The sequence below is a fragment of the Passer montanus genome, unplaced genomic scaffold (assembly GCF_014805655.1).
Source record: "Passer montanus isolate IOZ18808 unplaced genomic scaffold, ASM1480565v1 scaffold93, whole genome shotgun sequence".
Taxonomy (NCBI): domain Eukaryota; kingdom Metazoa; phylum Chordata; class Aves; order Passeriformes; family Passeridae; genus Passer; species Passer montanus.
This window is the reverse complement of record NW_024374701.1, coordinates 1,119,821-1,140,391: the sequence shown is the minus strand read 5'-3', so window position 1 is coordinate 1,140,391 and position 20,571 is coordinate 1,119,821. Positions and strand designations below refer to the sequence as shown.

The 20,571-nt window shown below is 44.0% G+C and overlaps 1 protein-coding gene across 2 annotated transcripts in view; it reads right to left on the bottom strand.

The window, feature by feature from the left end:
• LOC120495921 (mitogen-activated protein kinase 14) overlaps nucleotides 1-20,571 on the bottom strand; it is a 23,209-nt gene extending 2,638 nt beyond the window's left edge. The window contains exons 1-11 of one of the 2 annotated variants that reach the window (XM_039695895.1): nucleotides 19,872-20,571; nucleotides 13,254-13,383; nucleotides 12,184-12,242; nucleotides 11,699-11,810; nucleotides 11,177-11,206; nucleotides 10,708-10,755; nucleotides 10,168-10,282; nucleotides 9,198-9,269; nucleotides 1,560-1,639; nucleotides 976-1,054; nucleotides 532-705 (exon numbers count right to left, since the gene is read on the bottom strand). In XM_039695895.1, coding sequence (XP_039551829.1) covers nucleotides 532-705; nucleotides 976-1,054; nucleotides 1,560-1,639; nucleotides 9,198-9,269; nucleotides 10,168-10,282; nucleotides 10,708-10,755; nucleotides 11,177-11,206; nucleotides 11,699-11,810; nucleotides 12,184-12,242; nucleotides 13,254-13,383; nucleotides 19,872-19,987 — 1,015 coding nt within the window. In that variant the 5' untranslated portion in view covers nucleotides 19,988-20,571. Of the gene's footprint in view, nucleotides 1-531; nucleotides 706-975; nucleotides 1,055-1,559; nucleotides 1,640-3,584; nucleotides 3,665-9,197; nucleotides 9,270-10,167; nucleotides 10,283-10,707; nucleotides 10,756-11,176; nucleotides 11,207-11,698; nucleotides 11,811-12,183; nucleotides 12,243-13,253; nucleotides 13,384-19,871 lie in introns of both variants that reach the window. The other variant, XM_039695894.1, reaches the window with a different exon arrangement.

Below are 20,571 nucleotides of genomic sequence, written 5' to 3'. Positions count from 1 at the left end.
TAATTAGTTACCAGGGACTATGCTAACTATGCACACAGCATGTGGCAGATTCACTGAATGTAAGGACAGAATGAACAGGATGCCCACATTTTATCACCTTCTGCTGTGCCTCTACCATGGCTTAGCTGAACCTCAGTTCATGGGATGGAGAGAAGACTGAGAGGAGACTCACCAGGGTCTGAGAGGGGCAGCTCCAATCTCTGCTCTCTGTGAGCAGTGACAGCACCCAAGGGAGCAGCTGGAGCTGGTGAGGAGGGTTGGGCTGGGTATCAGGGAAAGGTTCTTCCCCCAGAGGGTGCTGGGCACTGCCCAGGCTCCCCAGGGGATGGGCACAGCCCTGAGGCTGCCAGAGCTCCAGGAGCATTTGGACAATGCTCTCAGGGATGCCCAGGGTGGGATTTTGGGGTTCTACAGGACCCCTGTGCAGGGCCAGGGGTCGGACTCCACGATCCCTGTGTGTCCTTCCAACTCAGGCTATTCCATGATTCTACAACCACAAGAGAAGCTGTCTCTCCCCTCCCCCAGACTCACTTTTCCATTCTTCAATCTCAAGTTCTCTGCTTTCAAAGGACTGGTCGTAGGGGTCTGCCACGGGTTCGTCGTCGGGGTCGTGGTACTGCGCGAAGTAGGCGTGGGCCAGCGCCTCGGCCGCCGTGATGCGTTTGTCCGTGTCCAGGACCAGCATCTTCTCCAGCAAGTCCACGGCTGCAAGAGCACCACACACACAGGATCTCTCACATGAGCTCTACTCTGAAACGTACAGCTTCTAAAAGCCCAACACAGATGAGGAATCTGTAGTTTTGCAGCACCCGCCATCATCCAGCATTTTCTTCCTCTTACACCCTTGGCCCACACATCCCTGTAAACATAACCCTGTTCTGCACTGCTCCTGCAGCCAGAGCAAAGCTTTGGGAATCTCTGTGTCCCAGGACATGCTAGCTTCAGTTTCAGGAAAATTTAATAATCAGGTCTTACCCAGGGGATTGGCACCAATAAACACGTTTTCAAAGTTCATCTTCGGCATGTAAGACAAAGACTGGATGTAGTTTCTTGCCTGTGGAAATAAATGCTCTGTTGAAGTATCAGACAATATCCAGCCAGCAAGATCAAGTACTTTTCAACCATCCTGAAGCACTGGTTATCATGGTCTGTCTCCTTGCTTACTCTGACACCTACTAAGCACATGAGCATTACCCTGTCCCAACTAAGGCACTCCAGACAGTAGAGGAAGAGCTGACATCACTTGTGGCAAAGACTGGAAAGCAGAGAGGCACAGAAGAGCTGAGCCCCTGGTGTCCCAGCAAGGCTGGGTGCAGCCTGCTGTGCTTTGCTGAGCTGCACAGCACAGCCCAGAATCAAGACCAGCTCACAGGCAGGCTCTCCCTGGTCTCACACATCCTTTTTGCACTGTCCAAACCTCACACCTTCCTGCAGCACAAACACCTTGCAGAAGAGCAGGTCGTTAATTGCCCACCCCATGCCACATGCAAGCATTCAGCTGGCAGAAGTGGTGACTGTGAGTGCAGCCCTGCCCTGCCCAGCCCTGTGCTCAGTCTCACCTCGTGGCTGGGCATCCTGTTAATGAGATAGGCAGGGGGCGTTCCCGTCAGACGCATGATCTGCTGAAGCTGGTTAATATCTTAAGTGCCTCGTCAAGGGCTTTGTTAAAAACAGTGCAAAAACCATTTCAAACAGAAAACAGTCGCATACAAAAGCATCTCTTCTGCAAACCACAAGGCAAAAGCCACACAGGCAGGGTCCACTAATTTTTTCAGCTACCTGTGAAATGTTCAGCGATTACAGAGTGAACACTTAAAGCAATGGAGACTCACTGCTCAGTTGGTAACTGCCAGTACAGAAAGTATTTCTGTCCAATGCAAGTAGCATTACACTCCAACAAGGCTGTGTTCACATTTCCCAGCAGTTTTAAGCCATCAGAGGAGATGTTTCCTTTGGCTGAGGCTACTCCACAAAGTTTTCCCTGAGCTGTGCAGCTATACACAGCTTCAGGAAAATGAACAAAATTAAAACAGAAACAAAAACTCTACCCTCTGCACTGGTTACCAGCTTTTTTCCCTCTTGCTGCACAGAAAGTGCTTAAGTTTCTTGTGGTGCAAAGTGAAACTGGCTCACAACTGACACCTCTGAACAGCTCTGAGTGCCCTTTGATGTGGGCTGGGTGACACAAGGCATTCAATGCAAAATTAGCACAACATTAGCATGGCATAAAACAGAGTTAGCAGGTATCAGTGAACAGGGAAAGTGAGAGTCAGTAAAGTAATGCAGCAGAAAACCAGAATTTGTTATAGTGACAACACCATCAAACACTGAAGAGTTTTGCTTTCCCCACACAATGGATAAATAGTACAAACAGTATTTATTGCCTTTTTTTTTTCAAACAGACCCGGATAAGAGCAATTATTATTTTCATTGTGCAATAATGTTTATAAAAGACCCACTTCAACTTACACATGCAAATTAATCTTCTGCCTATTTTAGTCAACCTTCCATCTTATGTCTTGCTAATCCCCTGTATTCAAACACCAGAGCAGCCTTAAGGTCAGTTCACAGGGCAACCAAATCAGTCTGGGTGATTCAGCTCCAACCTCTCCAAAGCTGGAACATCCCAGGGCTTTTTACTTTGCTGGGATATTCAGCGAGTTGACCAATTCATCCCAATTTGCACTGCACATGCCTTCAGCAGGTGATGTCCAAGGCTAATCTCACATTTGTGTTTACAGTCACTGCTCCAAGATCATTAAGCACAAGATAATCCCCAGAGCTCTGATCCTCTGCTGCACCTCCCCAACTGCAGTGACCTCAGAGCTCACTGTGCATTCACCTGCTTGGCCCTGGCTCTGACTCCCTCCTCCTTCAGGAACAGGTAGGATTAAAGGCCATGTCACACTGTGTTTGCACAAGTTCACAACTCAAGATTCCTCCAGCACAGCAAGGCTGAAAAGGGGGGTCACCCTCCCAAAGTGACTGCAGGAGGCATTTTTGGGGCTCCTTGGTGAAAGGGCCCCATACAGCATCATCCCACACAGCACAAGGGAAGAGCAGCCTCTGCTGTGTGCCCTGGAACAGCTGCCACAGAAAGGCACCTGAAAGGCATTTTCTGCTACAAAAACAAAGACATGGCAGCAGCGTTTCAGAAATTCATCACACTACAGAAGGGACTGGGTGTGTTCAGAGGATAACACACCTGCTCCTATTCAGAAAGATCCCTGGGTGTGCAATCTGGAGAAACAGTAACTGAGACACGCCTCAAGCTCTTAGCTGTGAAAAATACTTCCCCAGTAACACCTGATGGTACAACAGATCACAAAGCATAAACCCACAAACTGAGAGAGAAGCAGAAAATGAGAATGTGGAAGGATGAAATCATACCATGGGCAGAGGTAAGAGGAATAAAGATACACAAAGCATAAGAACTTAAAGCCATCCAAGAGCAAAGAATTACAAAGGAAGAAAAATAACAGAAAATAAATCCCAACACATTCTACAGATAGGACTACAGGAGAACAACACACAAGCTTGGGACTTCTGAAAGGGCAGATATTACAATCAAAGTGTAAACTCACAGACTCTGAGGAGATTTTCTTCAAAAGCTCAGGCCCTGGGGTTCCAACGAGTCTCAAAATGAGCTTCAACTGATCAATATCTAATGATGGACCATAAAGGAAAATGCTGGGAGAAATCAAAATGAAAAGCGCAACACATCACCCTATTAATGCTGAGAATTAATTCTTGCCAAGGCCTTGACTCAAAAGCTATTTTAGGCAAACCATATTCATTCCTCTTGTTACAACTGAATATAGCTGAGCTCCCTCTGTATCAGACAGATTGAACATCTTGTCTGCAGACACCCCACATGCATGGAACTGGGCACTGCACCCTCAAATCTTTATTTTGGAGCAGAGATCTTTAGCCCCACTGGCCAAGGCTGAACTCCCATGCTCCCTTCACCCCCTCAGGCCCACACCAAGCTGCAGTTCACAGGATTAGCTTGCATTAGTAACAGCTGAAGGAAAGCAGAAGGCTGGAAAGGGCAGGCACTCACATTAAGAAGAAAGTCAAGGCTTTTTGTGAACACCTTCCAAGCTCAGTCAGCCACTTCTACAGCTCAGGAGGTAAGGAAATGGTTGGACCCCGCAGCACCACTTCCCCCTGGGCACACCCTGGGCACACTCTGGGCACAGCCAGGGCAGCTGAGCTGCTGCAGCTGGCACAGGGTCCTGCCCTGGCACAGGGTCCTGCCCTGGCACCTCCTGGGACCAAACACCTGAACAACCTGAACATCCCTGCTGCAGCAGCAGGGAGAAGCAGAGCAGGGTTTAACACATCTGTGCAAAGCTGTCAGGATGGAGCCCTGCAGATGGAAAGAATGTTTTACAGGGACACAGCACAGAAGGACACGTGCCAGCCTGAGCTGTCCCCTTCAACAAGGCCTGGCTGACAAAACACACAACTGAGGGAGGGGGGAATCCATCAAAAATCCATCATTTATGTCTAAATCTCAAGACACTAAGAAGACAAAGTATCTTTTTTAAAACCATCAATGTATCATCTCCCTTCTTCCCTGAATTATCCTCCACAGGCATTTCAGACTGTCCATAATGTTTATATTTGCCTTTATATCAAAATTGTCTAAAAAAATTTATGTAACTCACTAAGAAGACAAAGTATCTTTTTTAAAACCATCATCTCCCTTCTTCCCTGAATTATCCTCCACAGGCATTTCAGACTGTCCATAATGTTTATATTTGCCTTTAAAATTACACCAAAATAGTTACATAAATTTTTTTAGACAATCTTGTTTTCTGGGATCAATGCCTTCCTGATGGCTGAAGATACAGCTGCAGCTCCTTCTCAGAGCATCTTTTAATCTGAGTACTGCAAGAACTTCAAAAACTGTCACCTGCTTAAAAAAAACCCTAGAAAACAACTCAGAGTTCCTGTAATACTGTAATATATTCCTGTAATAATTCAGACTGAAGGAAATCACCAATGCTTTGCTAAAACCACCATCTTTTGAGGTAAACTTTGGTCTAAAGTTTGATCTATCAAATTAATTAAGAGCTCTGGAATTAGCCCTTGGTCAGAAGAGCTGAATTAATTTTTCACTTGGAAAGTTACTTGGCAAACTTCTAGCTACTCAAAACCTAAAAGTAAACCCAATATCTATTTGGATTTAGCACAGCTGAACTGCAAACTCTGAACAGTCAATGCTTAAAATGAGATCAGAATATGCACTGCTGTAGGAGAATAGCAAAGGGCACTCCACTAACCACAACTGGCTCACTTCAATTAGATTTTCTTCAGAGCTATTTAAAACAGTCCTTACTTCTTTCACTTATTCAGCAGTTGAAGTGCAAATTTTAGAGTGCTAACATGCCACAGCTCAGTTAAATATTTAAGTTATTTAAAGGCATTCAGAAGCCTGTGCACTGTGCACAATATTTCTGCCCTGTTTGCCAGTGGGAGATACTTCCCAGATAAATAAGAAAAAACACAGACTATGGAACTGGCTCTGCCAAAACCCAACCCTGCTTCTGGTTTTAGGCCTGCATTTACAACCTGCTGAACTGCAGCACTCTTTAACTACAGGGCCCAGCACCTCCCAGAGAAATGAGCCACGAGCAATTAAAGACAGGAAAGAGATTTAGTAAGTACAGAGCAGAAGAGAAACACCAGCACAAGTGCATGGAGCAGGAAAGCACAGCATGCAAACCCCAAGTGCCATCCTCAAGCTACTCCCAAGGACTGGGGAGGGATTCTACAATTCAGAAAATAACCTGCTGTCACCAGCAGCAGCAAATCTCACAAGATTGTGACAGCTTATCCAGGCAAAGCAAAGTTCCAAGTTCTTTTAGCTGCCATCACAAGCAAGAATAAGTGTATCAGAAGAATATGTAATCTCAGACTGGTTAGTTATCATGGAAGTTTCATAATACTGAATAAAAACAGAAAAAAAAAAAAACTCTTCAGAGTTTAAGGGAACACAAAACATAAAAATGCTAAACTAGTACAAGAAAAAGCTAGATATTCTTGTTTTTACTTTATATGATTTTGTGCAAGTCAAATATTCCAAGTCAATTTTCCTACTCATTTGTATGAATCATTCACACCCAGAGCTGTAAAAATTTAATTAATAGATGTGTTTAACAGAAATGGATCTTGGCATCAGACAGATACAACAACACCAAAAGAAAGCCTGAGCTAAGCCTCCCATGCACAGAACATGTTGAGCTGGAAGGAACCCACAAGGATCAGAGTCCAATGCCTGAAGGACTCTGATTTGCATCTCCTCACTTTTTGCTCTCTGACTCCTTTCCCACAATCCTGATCCCCTTCTCCACCTCCTGGCAGAGATTTCACCAGTACTGGAAATCCATCTTCAATCCAAATGCTTCTACCCATAGATTACAACAGGGACAATACAATTACCTTACATTCAGTGTAAATTAGAAGTACTTCAGCAATCCTGCAGAGCTAAACCCAAATTAACCAAAGGGTTTTTTCCTTAGAGTATCTCCAGTCTTGCTTTAAGTCAATGACAGCTGTGTTTAGAATCTCTACAGATTCAGAGGTTTAAACTCAACATTCATTTATCAGAGGCACAATCATCACAGACAGCACTGGAGATCCTCATTTCAGAGTCCAATATTTTACTTACCTGATTCAATGAACTTCCAGCTTACCTGCCCTGAATGGGTGCTCCCCAGGCTGTACAAGAAATGTGTGAGGGACTGTAAATAACACCAGAGCATTTCTGCCAAATCCCTGCTGAGAGGGACCAACCCTTCACACAGAGCCATCTGAACAGGGGGATGGTCATCCTGAGAAGCCATTACATAGTCTGTCACTCTAATTTTGGAAATGTGAGGCTACACAGTTGAGAAAATTTACATCTTGAGACCAAAATGCAAGAATTATTTCAGATGTTCAGTTGTCAAACAGGAGCCATTCCCAGCAACACAAAGTCCCACTGCCTCCAACTGCCCAGGGAATTTTCTAGAGCTGCAGTGGATTTGGATATATCTCATCCTTGGTACTGGACACAAGGCAAACATACCTTGAATTATTCATGTTAATATTAACTCCAAAGTCACTAAGTCAGCAATTGGGCAGTGACACTACAGGAGGAACAAGAGCCTCTGCAAATCTGTGGGTACAAGGAAATTAAGAGCCCAGAATTACCCAACAGGACCTAAACCTGGAAAACCCCTTCAGCTCTCTCCTAAATAATGCACACACAAAGATTTCCAAGAGCCTTCCAAGCCAGGAAGAAACTAGAACTGACTGTTATCTGAATTCTGCTTGCTGTCTTTAGATGCCAGCAGACCTGGAGTGAAAGCTGCCAGCCAGGGTCCTTCCCAGTCCTTGGGGAAGTGTTCCATGCACAAACAAGATTCAGAACCAACCCTGCTCTCCTTTCAGTTTTAACCTCATGATCAAAAAGCACAAACACAGAAGGACTGGAAGAATTACAGTACTACTAAGTTTTGTCTAAGATAGGAAAGGATTGGGTCTGTTTTTCTTAAATCTAAGCACTCAGAACAGAAAGAGCATTTCATTAAAAAGCATTACTGCCATTTGCAAATGAAATGGAGCATTTAAAGTAAATCATCACAAGGGAGACATAAATGAATGAAGTACCTTATTATGATAAAGCAAATAAATTAGATCCTAGAAGTATTCATTTTGCATTGCAGATATCAGTGGCTTTAATTCACAACTAAGAACAGAGTTGGAGAAAAAACTTCCCAGACCTGGAAGAATCACCATTTTGTTCAATTCATAAAAACCACAAAATAAATCAAAACCATGAAGCATTTCTTACACATTGAAAATCCTATTACAAATATTTTAGTTGCAAGTGTCAAGTTCTTTAAAATCTGAAGTGTCACTGTTGTTAGGGTTAAATAATGGCAACAGCTTAAAGGCTTTTGCTTTGTTTGAATGAACAGTTCTTGGTATCTCACTTTTTCTTAAAAGAAACCCAAAAAAATGTCCAAACCAACCTACACATGATGAATCAACAGATAAAAATATACCAGCTTTTGTTTAATTCAGTTTCTGTCTCTGACAAGAGAAAAGTACAGCAGAGATGACTACACAGCATAGCACAATAAATTTAGAGAAATTGAGATGGAGTCAAGAGGAAAAAGAGGAGAGGATAAGTTAAAGCACACTGAGAAGAGGTGGCACAAAGCTGGAATGAAAGCTTCTCCTCAGGTCCAGTTTTGGAAGCCAGATGCTTTCTGAAGGTAAATAAACAGCAGGCAGCAATTCCAACACCAGCTTGCTTTTCATCAAGTGCTAACATACTGGAATGAACTGACACAAATACCAACAAATTAACAGAAGTTATTAACATGAACAGACTGTGGTTGAAATAATAAACTTTGGGAAAAGGTGGCCAATGTAATTTTCTCTGGCAAATGAAAACCCAATTTCTAGGCAATGAAAAATCTTGCCAGGAGTAAATTACACCCCAATCTTGGTGGCCGAGCAAAAATTTTAACTGCAACAATTTGCATCAAGTCTCACTTGCAATTTCCTGGGGAAAACATGACCAAATCTCACAAAGTTCTCTCAAATTTACCAAAGTGTCCTACCCAGCCCACTTTATGAGGCAAAAAAATAAATATTTTGCAGAGATCTTACTGAATTTTCACATCAGTATAAGCACACTGTGAAAGGAGGTTCCCAGTCAAGCATGGAAATGGAACCTAAACATTTCAGAGCAATTTTAATGAGAACCCTGTCACAAAAGAATCTGCAAAAATTTAAATAAAGAACCTGCTTTCACAGCCAGGATACCTCCAGGAGAAAAGAAGAGAGGCCAGAAGGGAATCACATTTGCAAGAAACCTAAAGCAGAGAGGATTCTTGGCAGACATCCATGCAAGTATTAGCTAGAAACTCAACCAATAAATTTAAATAAACTTAAAGGAAAGTAACAGAAACAAAGAGTATATAAATCTAATGATGACAATAGACAATAAAGAGGAACAGATGTGCAGCAAATTCAAGAACTCACCTCTTTGTACTGTGAGTAAAAAAAAGCCATTAATTTAAAAACAAACAAACAGAAGTCCATAACTAAACCCAGAAGGTATTTTCTTGTTGATTGTGTCAAAATGAAGATCTAATTTCAATTTCAAAAAAGAAATTACTTCTAAAGGATACGGTCTGTGCCAGGGAACAATGTCCTTCCAGTCAACAGCTCAGCCATAATGCATCCCACTGACCAAATATCAACTGAACAAATAAAACAGAAAACAAAACATGATGCATAAAAATACAGCCTGAGCAGAACCCTCCCATCCAGCCACAGCAAACAACTCCTCCTTGAACAATCTGAAACACACTGCAAGCTAACTGATACTGTTCTGTGGCATCTAAAACTTGTACAAATAACAGAATTCAAGATCAGGCAACTCTTCCTCCAGACTGCAACATGACCTGAACACCAAAGAGCTGGGGAGGAATGTAAACCAACAAAGGGGAAGCAACCTGTCCAAGAGGACTCTGAGGAATGGATTTGCATGTGGCTTTACACAAATGCTACCCAAGCAACCACCAACCATTGCACTGATGATACAAGACTGGCCCATGTGTGTGCAAGAGGGGGGAAAATAAACCCATAAGGTACTGATATCTGAAACTGGGGTAGCACATCATTTTCTTTGTGCTTTCCTGTACAGAACTATTTTCTTCTATGTCCCTGACCTGCAAGTATTGCTGGAGAGAAGATACTGGAAACTGTGAGCAAGATAAATCTGTGAAGAAGTGGCTAACAGGAGAGAGAAGGATGGGAGATTTATCCACTTTTATCATTTCTTCACACTGTAGCTCCAGACATTCTCCACACCCAGACACATCCCAGTCACTTATTTCAAAAACCACTCAGCTAGGAAAAGCAAGGGATAAGTGCTGACAATATTTTCTGATTGCAGTTTCAAAGGTTCAAATTGCTGGTGAATGTTACCACAATGATTCTGAACTTCCACCTGACAAAGTGGCTCAAACACCAGCCCCAAAGCGTAATTACCAGGAATGCCAATTTATGCAATCAAATGGAGGGGGACTTCTTTTTCCCCCTCAGAGTTCAGAAAGCTGACAAAGCAGAGAACTGTGGTGCTGGCTGAAGCAGTACCTGTCTGGTTGTAGTGCATCCAGTTCAGCATGATCTCAGGAGCCCTGTACCAGCGCGTGGCCACGTAGCCGGTCATCTCATCGTCCGTGTGCCGCGCCAGCCCGAAGTCCAGGATCTGCAACACAAACACAGCTCTGCAGCCACGCTGCAGCCACCAGCACAGCCAGCACCCAACGGGGACACGAGGGCTGGGAGAGCTGCAAAAACACACTATGAAAGCAAATTTCACAAGCTGTGAAGAGACACTAGGCTAGGGCAGCGCAGGACTCGGCAATCAGAATTGTGGCTGGGTATCTTGTCTCCAAAACAAGTAAACACAAACTAAAGCTGTTAACTCTGCACTTTCATGATGATTCACTGAAAACACAGGACCAGATACAAAACATCCTTACATCCTTACAACTCTACAGCTGGGAAGCAGATTATGACTTTTCTATGAAAGTATTTTCAAAAGGAATTGTTTTGACACTTCAGTTGCAAGGGACGTTCACATGGCACTCAAATCTCAGTCAAACAAATCAGACTTTTTAATTACATTACCTTCAGCTCACAGTCTTCATTAACAGCTAGGTTACTGGGTTTTAAATCCTAAAAAATTAAACATCAGCATTAACAGTGGAGTATGTGCTGTTTCACGAGTCTGAAGAAGATAAAATTGTAAACAGAGATAAAAGTACAGATTCTAACTGAGTGCAAATACTAACTTTGGATAAATTATTTCATCAGAGTCAGAAATTTCTTCTGTGGTTCTCAGAGGTGTCACATATAACCAAAAATGCATAAAGGTAACACTGGTGCTGCATATGTGTATTTAAGAGAAAAGCTAATTCACAAAGGAAAATTATAAACCTTAACAACCACTTCCCCTGTTCCAACTTTTTACTACTTAACCAAAAAAATTCTCAGAAAATTTTCTCTGGTTTTTCTTGGTGCTACTGGTACATGTTCATGCTTAATTTTTTTAAGATATTGTTTCACTACAGGACACAATCTTAGAATGAATACTTACCCTGTGTATTATGTCAGCTGAATGGATGTACTGTAAAATAAGATGACAAAATTTATGTAACAGTCCAAGCAGCCACCTCCTCATCTCTTCCCTGGAAAATACTGCCCTAGCCCAGCCCACACAACTGAGATGCTCCAGTCTGGCTGTGGGTTTCCAGGTGGGTGTTCCACTTTGCCTCTCCTTAGGAACACCAGGAACACCCAGGAGTGCTGCCACACCAGTGGAACAACACAAGTAAACAAAACTGAAGAAATGGAAAATTCATTGCCAGAGCAGACCAGAGGGCATCACAGCTCATGGTTCTCTGCCCATAGAACACATAAAAATGATAGGTAACCTCACTGATGCAGAGCTCCCGCGAGGCAGAAGGGAAAGAACAATACTAAAATGTTATTCTACAATACTTTAGGGAAGTTATAGAAGCCCTGTGCACACATCTGAACTTCTGAGGGTGTAACATTCACAGGAACTGCCACCCCCCACGGTGAGCTGTCCCCATTCAGGGAGGACAGGGACACTCACCTTCAGGCCCCGAAGGATCTGGTAAATGAGGAACTGCACGTGGTCATCAGTGAGCTTCTGGCATTTCACAATGTTGTTCAGGTCTGCTCCCATGAGATGTGTCACCAGGTACCTGTGAACAAAAGCAAACACGTGGGCTGTGAAGCAATCTCTTGAGTAGGATTAGGATAAAAATTCCCTATAAAGCTCCAGTGGCAGAGCTGACTGTCCCCAAGCACGTTGTTCAATGAAACACAGATGGTGACACTTTAAATAATGTAGCAAATTAGTGGAGTGATTCCAGCAGCACTGGGCAGTGAACCACAGCAAGTGAACAATTCTGACACGTCCAATAGCTTAGGATATACTGTAACTTTGTGCTGGAATTCAGGATTATTTGTGAGTGATGGCAGACCAATTAAATAGACAAATATTTCTGTCATAACCTGAGAGGTGTAAGGAGATACAAAAGACATTTTGTTGCAATCTTCAGAGAAGTTACCTACACATCATTGAATTCTTCTAGTGATTTGGCAGGGGTGAACACATCCAACAAACCAATCACCTAAAAAGAAAACAGTGAAGAGAAAAGCTGTGAAATATCCTTATAGCACACTATGATACAGTTCCTAAGATCCTTTGTGGCACTGAAGCATTTATTCCAGTAGATGTTTCACTTCCATCTGTTCAGTGTTGTGCTTTGTGCAAGCTAAAGAGGTCTTCTGGAACTTGAAAACCTGATGCAGACACACGTGAGAGCTCTGCAGCTCCACTCACTCACTCACATCACCATGAACGAGATACTCCAACACCCTGGACTGCAAGCTTTGCATTCAGCATGAGGAAAAAAACACAAGCACCAAGAAAAAAGCAAAGCATCAGGATGGATGCCTGTCGGAACCCAGGACATCTCTGGATGCCCTGGATGTCTCAAAGCCCTGGCAGGGGCTCGGAGACCCTGGCAGGAAGCCAAAGACACCTGGAAATTCGACCTTAATTCATGGAGCAAATTGCCAACCTTATATGAAGAACTACAGGCCACAAAAGTTTAAGTAGGAATCACAGGGTGAAGGGAAAAACTTTAGAGCACTGTACAAGGGGGTTTTGTATGTTGTACAGGGGGGTTTGAAATTCTGTACATGGGGGTCAGGAGTCCCAAGATGGAGGGATTTGGGCGTGCCCTGTCTTTTTCTCTCTTCTCCTTGGCATCCATGTTCAGGATGATGTTGGCACGTGTGGATTGGTTCATAGTGAAAGTGCACCTGCCAACAAGGGCGAAAAGTATTGGGAATTAAAGCTAAATATCTAATAGGTAGTTTTCACTATGAAAGAGACAACCGCCCCGTGGGCAGGAGAGAGTGCCCTTGGCTGTCCTGCTGATCAGACCTCGGCTGGACAGACAGAAAAACTTTGTAGATAAGGAACAATAAACTCAACTGAAGACCAAAAGCAAGAGTCCAGACTCCTTCTTGGAGAGCGCGGCCTGCCCAGAAGCACCTTTTCCCGTGCTGGGGCAGAGACAGGTGACAGCCCACCCCGGCAGATGCCCAGGCCAAGACAGACTCCCTGCACTCACGTTTTCGTGTTTCATGTGCTTGAGCAGCCGCAGCTCGCGGTACGTTCTCTTGGCGTGGATGATGGACTGGAAGGGCCGCGACAGCTTCTTCACCGCCACGCGCAGACCCGTTTTGGTGTCAAAGGCAGAACTGCAACAGGGCAAGCACATCAGCAAAGTGACTCTTAGGCATGCCTCCGAATCCACGCTGAGCTACAGCAGCAGCACTTCTGCAATGAAAACAGTTTCTAGGCTTCCTGGTCTGTAACCTGCGCGCCACACAAAATCCTCACAATTTTACACAACTGCTGGTTTCTGCAGAAAGCGTTTAAAAGATGAGTCTTGTCCACACAGTAAAGGAGAATCTTGTAGAAAGAAAGAGAAATGTTTATGACTTTGCTGTCTGAAGTGCTCTTAAACATAATTATGCACTAAAACTCTGGAGAGAAGAGTACTTGTAACTATCATCACTACTCCTAAACATACTTTCAAACACCACCCTTGATCACAAAATGCTATGCTCAAAATACTATTTTCATGGTTTAAATCCATACAAAAATCCAGAACTTGTGCCTAATAAAATCAGTTATGATTGTTGTTAATCACAACTGTAGCTGAAATTAAGTTTCACCAAGTTCTGTTATATAAAAGTGCATGTGAATGAATGATAAGTAGCTGTACATTACCAAAACTTGTCCCTTTGTACATACAAATAGTATTTTTTCTTAAGAGTCCATGAGGACTCTGTAACTAAATATATATATACACATGCAAATATATATATAGTACAGTAAAATTATATTTAAAGTAATTTCTTACAGAATTTATAAAGCTAAGGTCTGTCCAAAAGGAAGGAGGAGGAGAAAGAGAGGATATGAAATCAACACTTCACTCAAGGCAATGAATATGGGGAAAGTATGGAATGGAAAAAGTCATACAAGGACAATACTGGTTGATTTTCCTGCTATATTTATGATTCAGGTGAACTCCTGATTCCATTTCCAAGTGAGTATGCACTGGTTCTTGATAAACATCAAGCAAAAAGGAATGCTACATGTTTATAAAGTGTGAAATATAAAGCTTAACTAACAAAGCTCAACACCAATCCCAAGAGCAGTCCTAAATAAACCCACAATTGCACATGCAATCCACAACGCCCACCCCACCAAAGGAGCTGTTTGAAATAAAGGCAGCTGTCACTTACTTTCAAAACAACCACCAAGAATTAACCTGCAAAAAGACTCCTTATCTCATATTTGCCCAGTTTCCAAGGAATTTGGTAAGTGAAGTTTATAAGAAATAAAAACCACACCATCAGCAGCCTCCTGTGAGCAGTGACCCTTCCCCAGGCCTGGCAGGGAGTGGAAAAACCCTCTGTGCCCAGGGGAAGAGGAACATCTCCCTTTCTGTAAAGGGCATGCAGAGTGGAAAGACCTCTCTGGAAAACACACAGGAGTACACCAGGTCACAGCAGCAAACCTGCCAGAGCTGAATTACTCAAGCTACAAAAAAAACACCCCTTAGCAACTAACTCCACATGCAAGTTATCCTTTACACCCCAGCCTGGCACACAAAAGAAGCCACCAAGCATTCACTTTTTAATGTTGATTTCCAATTCTCAAGTTTTCACACATCACTAGGAAAAAAAAAATCAATATTTAAGCGGCAATGCTTAATGAAATTTAGAATTCAATTATTTTTCAGCCTCGGGTAAAAATCACCATCCTGCAATACACAAATATCTCTAGTTCAGCCGGAAAATACATGCCAGCATTTTACTGATACATAAGGTGTTTTCTAGGACTTCGAGCAAAAATAAGAGTAGTCATCATCATTCAGCACATGCTGCTCTAAATTAGTCATGGATCTTCACCAGTTCCCAAACATTCAGGTACAAAATGCAGCAAATACCAGAAACTCTTTCATCTTGCAAAGAAGGGGATCCCCTGCACCTCAAACCTCTGCAGCTGCAGAGTCAAATTTCTTTTTGGTTTCCAAGATTTTGGGATTTCAGAGCCACCAGACATAAAATCAGCTGTTTCAGGATTCAGATGAAATTCAGTTTCACTTTTTCTTTTTAAATTACATTTTCTGGGCTCATACCAAGTCACTGTGCTGTTGCAGTAGCTGCAGAACCTCAAGAGAACTGCAGTCAGCAATACTGGTTAAACAGCACAATGCACAAGCTCAGGAAAGAAAATTCTGTATAATTGAATATTCACAATCTAGACTTGAAGTCAGAACACAAAGTCTGGTCATATTTGAGGCCTAAAGACTATTTCCCCACAGATAAATCCTGCTGAGTAATTTTCTGCCACTGCAGCTAACTGGCTAATGAACAGCTACAGAGCAGCTGTCAGCTGGAGAACATTTTAAAGAACTCTAAGCTGCCTTTCATCACAGACTTTAAAACAGCTGCATTGCACTGATCATATTTCAGCTAAAGAAGCCCAATTAGGAAAAAATTGCACTATCCACAGTTTTAAATCCATTTTAAAATAAGATCAGCACAAATTTAGAATTTATCACACTTTTTTTAACCTCTTACATAGTACTGTGCTATGGCAAATGATCTGCATCCACCTCACCCTAAGTGAGCTAAAATTACAATTCTGATCTAACCTGAATTGAATCCAGAGCACAGGAGGTAGAAGAAAACAATTACTTTAGAGAACCAAGTAACAAGGTTACTTATGAGCACAATTTATTTAAATATTAAATAATCAGAATGTTAATTTTTGTACAAAGGCTTTGTTGCTAAATATATGCTGCTCATTGCTTGTGCCTCTGCAAATACCCAAGCTCAAATACCTGAATCTCCTTAGTGCTGCCTCTGAGGTTAATTTATGCACTCCTAATCAGACAGAAAAGCACAGTTAGCACCTGACAGTTTATTATTGACTGCAGTCACTTCTGTACCTGCACTTCAGCCATCACCCTCCCAACACACAATAAAAGCTGCAAATATCCTTCTCCTGTGCTAGATTAGCTTCTGCTTCTAAGAAAGCTGCAATAAAAACCTCCCTAAGCAGATGTGCTCTCACTAATTTACTTAATGCACCAAGCTCCCCTACATCCAAACTCCTTGCCAGCACTTTCAGAGCTCTGCTCACAGCTTTTCTGTGCCTGCCCTTCTCCTACTCAGCTGCCCCCTCCCCACTCATCTTCTGCCAATCCTTCCTGTGGCTACTCCATCCCACTCAGTTTTCAGCTCCTATCACTCCTCAGATCCACCACACCTCGCTGGAGGAGCAGGCACCTGTCCCTCCTGGCACACACAGGATTGAGGCACCTGCATGCTTTGATAAGGGATCAGAAAAAAAATCCACAGAGGAACTGTTTCTACAAATGTGGTATTCAGGCTTATTTCATTTCCTCTAGACCCTAATGTTTTAAAATGTGTTAAATCTATAATGTTTCTCTGGGAGCTCTCAGTACCCAAGAAACTCAGTCTCAGTACAACTGTGGGTTGAAATGGGAAGAAATCACAGGTTTTGGAGGGCTGTATCACCTGACAGTCTATTAAAAAAAAGCTAAAAAAAAATCTTATGCAAGATTTTGAGGAAGAGTAAGTGTTGGCTGTTCAATCCTTTTCAAATTAAGGCAACACAGATAGCTTGCAAAGCAATTAAACCAAGCCCCTTATTTTACAAAGGTATCAATACAATGAAGAACAGCTGCAAAAATATAACAATTAACTAAGAATACAACAAACGTGCTTCACAGCCTTTTAGAAATTGATGGGAAATTTGTGAAAACACCATTTTGCTTAGCTCAGAGCTGGCTGAACTGATGCCAGGAGTGGAGACTTCCCTCCAGCACGGGCAAGAAATGAAGCAATCCTGCAAGTGAAGTGTGAGTCACCAATCAATCCCATCTCTGTCCAGCAACTTCCCACTGCAAGATGCATTGTCCAGGCCCTCTCCTCCTCCCATGAAAAATTACAAAATGTTAGGAGCCCTTTTTTCAGTGCAGGCCTGGTTACAAAAGCATGCAAGAGACTGTGTTGTATAAATACACAAAATGTTGCAAGAATGAATGAAACAGCATTTCATACAGCAGATGCCATGGCAATTGCTGCTTGACTTAGGCAGAATCAGCCTGAGGATACGTGCAGATTTTTCTCAAAGTTTTGGAACTGAATCCCTATTTGTATCTCCAACACATGCAGTTTTTAAAAAATGGATCCTGAAAAACACCTGAGCTGGTATTTGATCCTCATTCTTCCAACACTGCACATCACCCCTCAGAAACACTGCAATAGCTGCTCTGACTGCAGGCAGGGGCTCAGGCTGCTGCAGCAAATGCCTCTCCTGCAGGCACTGCCTCCCCAGCAGTCAGGTTTGTGCATCAGGGAGCTCCAAGCCACACTCGCAGCACGTTCAAAGCAGCCCACAACAGCTCCCTAGTCTAAGTGACTCATCTGGCACCTTCATGCTTTCTTTTTTATCCGTTTTCCCCTCCACTTTCTGCAGATTCCTCATTTTTAAATGCCTCATTTTGACAACTTAAATAACAGAGCTTATTGGATTACATTTGAATACAATAATGCAGTGAACACACACGAAAATATATTTCTCATTTTAAGGATTGTTAAAACACCACTATGTACTATCCCAACAGGGACACACCAAACCCCAAATGAAACTTTTTACTGGAGAGAAAAGAATAATCTCTAAGGGGACAGAGCAGAACAAGTTCTTGCAGGAATACCATAAATAACATGCATCACCACTTGTAGCTTAATAAACGCCCATAAACATGCAGAAGTTTTTGTTGTTTTCTTGAATTTTTCAATTCTGACATACTTTCCATATCACTACATCTTTTCTGAAAACTATTTTTAGAAGAACATAGAGGAAGCCATTAACATGAACTGTAAAAAGACTCTGCCACATGTCTGAAATTGCTTCCAATACAAAACTGTTTCACTTGGTCTGAACAAAGTTGCACAATCTTTGAAAGTTTTGACACAGCAAAACAGGAAATTCATGATGCAAACTCGTTAGTTACTGGCTGAAAACAAACTTTGCAAGTATTACATGCACAATGGAGATTGTAGGGAGGGGGAAGAGAAAATGGGAGTGGGGTATATGATGTAGGATCAACCTTAAAATACAAAGGACCAGGCACCAAGCAAATTAATTTCCCATTACATCTCAGGAGTTGCATAACTCTGTGACACTTACAAGGTATTTATCAGCTGTGTCAACAAGGTCCTTCTTTCACCAGAAGAAACCTGTCTATTCCCTTCCAATCAAAACCATTCTATAATTATATTAAAAAAAAAAAACCAAAAACACACCTCAGCAAGCATATTGGTTATTCTTGCTACAAAACTGACCTGCCTGGTTTACTTTTATGAAATGCAAGCCTCTGCACACTTCAATCACAGCATTTTAAAAAATGCAAGTTATTTAAGCTCAACTACCAACAATTTTGTAACAGGTTAAGAACAGCTGAGCATTTCATTTAAACTGTAGCTCATGCAAAAGAATTTCTTTTCTTTACTAGCAAAATGCAGCATGTGTCCCTCCTTATAATAAAATTGATACCCATAATGTAACTTTGCATACTACATTAATAAAAACATATGCATGCCTGCTCGAACACAACAGCAAAGCAGCTTTGTAATTATGCACGCATATTTCAAAATTCTGCTCACACTCTGACAGAACCAAAGGACACACAATAAAACCCAGAACGCTCATGTGGAAGACGTTTCTCAATCAAAGGAGGCAGTAATCTGTGAACATTTAACTAAATGACTGCTAAAGTCTAGAGTCAAACTGATTCAAATACCACCTTGTCTTTAAGCTTAAGCCAAGTATGCAGCTCCATTTATGTTTAATGATCCACCGCAGCTCAGCAGAGAAGCTACAAATTAAGGAGGCATTGCATCTCACACATGCAGCCTGGTTTGCTCCTATGGGGTAAGCATTAAAACCCAAACTCTTGCAGCTCCCTGCATTTCTGCAGGTCTCGCAGCAGGACTTTACTCTCGCAGGGAGCACACACTGCAGTAATTCCATAGCAATAAAACGAGTCCTCCTGTGTTCATCTATTATTGCCAAGAAAATATCGGTGCTGTCAGGAATACAAGAACAGCCCTCCCAGCATTCTCCCTATTTCTTGCCTATCACCAAATTCCAGATGAAAACACAATTGCCTCAAATACAACCTATCCTTCAGGTCCAGAACGAAACTGGGACAAGCTCTGCAAAGCCAGCTGTGGGGGGGAGCTTCCCAGGCTCCATCCCTCTGCACTCCCCACCTACTAAGTGCAAGGAATCGCACCGAGATCTGCCCGTGTGAGCTCATTCGGGGCGGGCCGGGGGGGACGACACGTTATTATCTTCCCCTGCAAAAATGTTTCGGAGCCACCTGCCATGTGGTGCAATCCCCGGCGCATTCCAAAGACGGGACTGCGGCTTCCCGGCAGCACCGCGCGTAAAACCCGGCAGGGAGAAAAAAAAAAAAATAAAAACGTCTTGCAGGAGGCTGGTGGAGAACTGGGGGACAGGAACCCCCCGGGGACAGCCTGGCCGCGGTGCCCAGCCCGCACGGGTCCCTGCGGGGCAAAGGGGCCGCGACCTAACGCGACCTCCCCGCGCTGCCCCGTCCCCTCCCCGCACTCACCAGACGGAGCCGTAGGCCCCGGAGCCGACCGGGGAGAGGTTCTGGTAGCGCTCGGGCACCTCCCACACCGTCTTGTTCAGCTCCTGCCGGTAGAACTTGGGCCGCTCCTGAGACATCTCGGTTGCGGAGCCCGCCCCGCCCGGCGCGGCGGGAGGGGGAGGCTCTGCCTGCGGCTGCAACAGCACCGCCGCCGCCACTACCTCCTTCTCCTCCTGCAGCAGCGACTTCTTCCTTCCTTCCTTCCTTCTTTCGCTCCCTCCCCCGAGCGCTCCGGGCGGGGGCAGCCCCGCAGCAGCGACGCCCCCGCTGCCGCCGCCGGCCCCTCACAACCCCGCCCCGCGCCGCCGCTGCCCCGCTCCCGCAGGCGCGGGGGGCGAGGCCGAGCGCGGCCCTGTCACCGCCTTCCCCCGCCGCTCTGCCTCCCTCCCTCTCTTCCCTCGCCGGGCCGTGCCACAGAGAGGGGCGGGATGGCCCCGTGAGGCGCGGCCGGCGGTCGTGCGGCCAGCGGCGAGCGAGGCGGGGGCGCCGGCGTGCGGGGCGGGGACACGCTGCCGCCGCCGCAGGTGGGACGGCACCGCAGCCACCGCCTCCGCCCCTCACGGCCCGCCTCGGGCGGCGCAGCCGAGCTCCGACCCCGTACACAGCGCAGGCAGCCGCGGGCACTGGCCCCGCTGTCCCCGCACGGCCCGAGCGCGGAGCC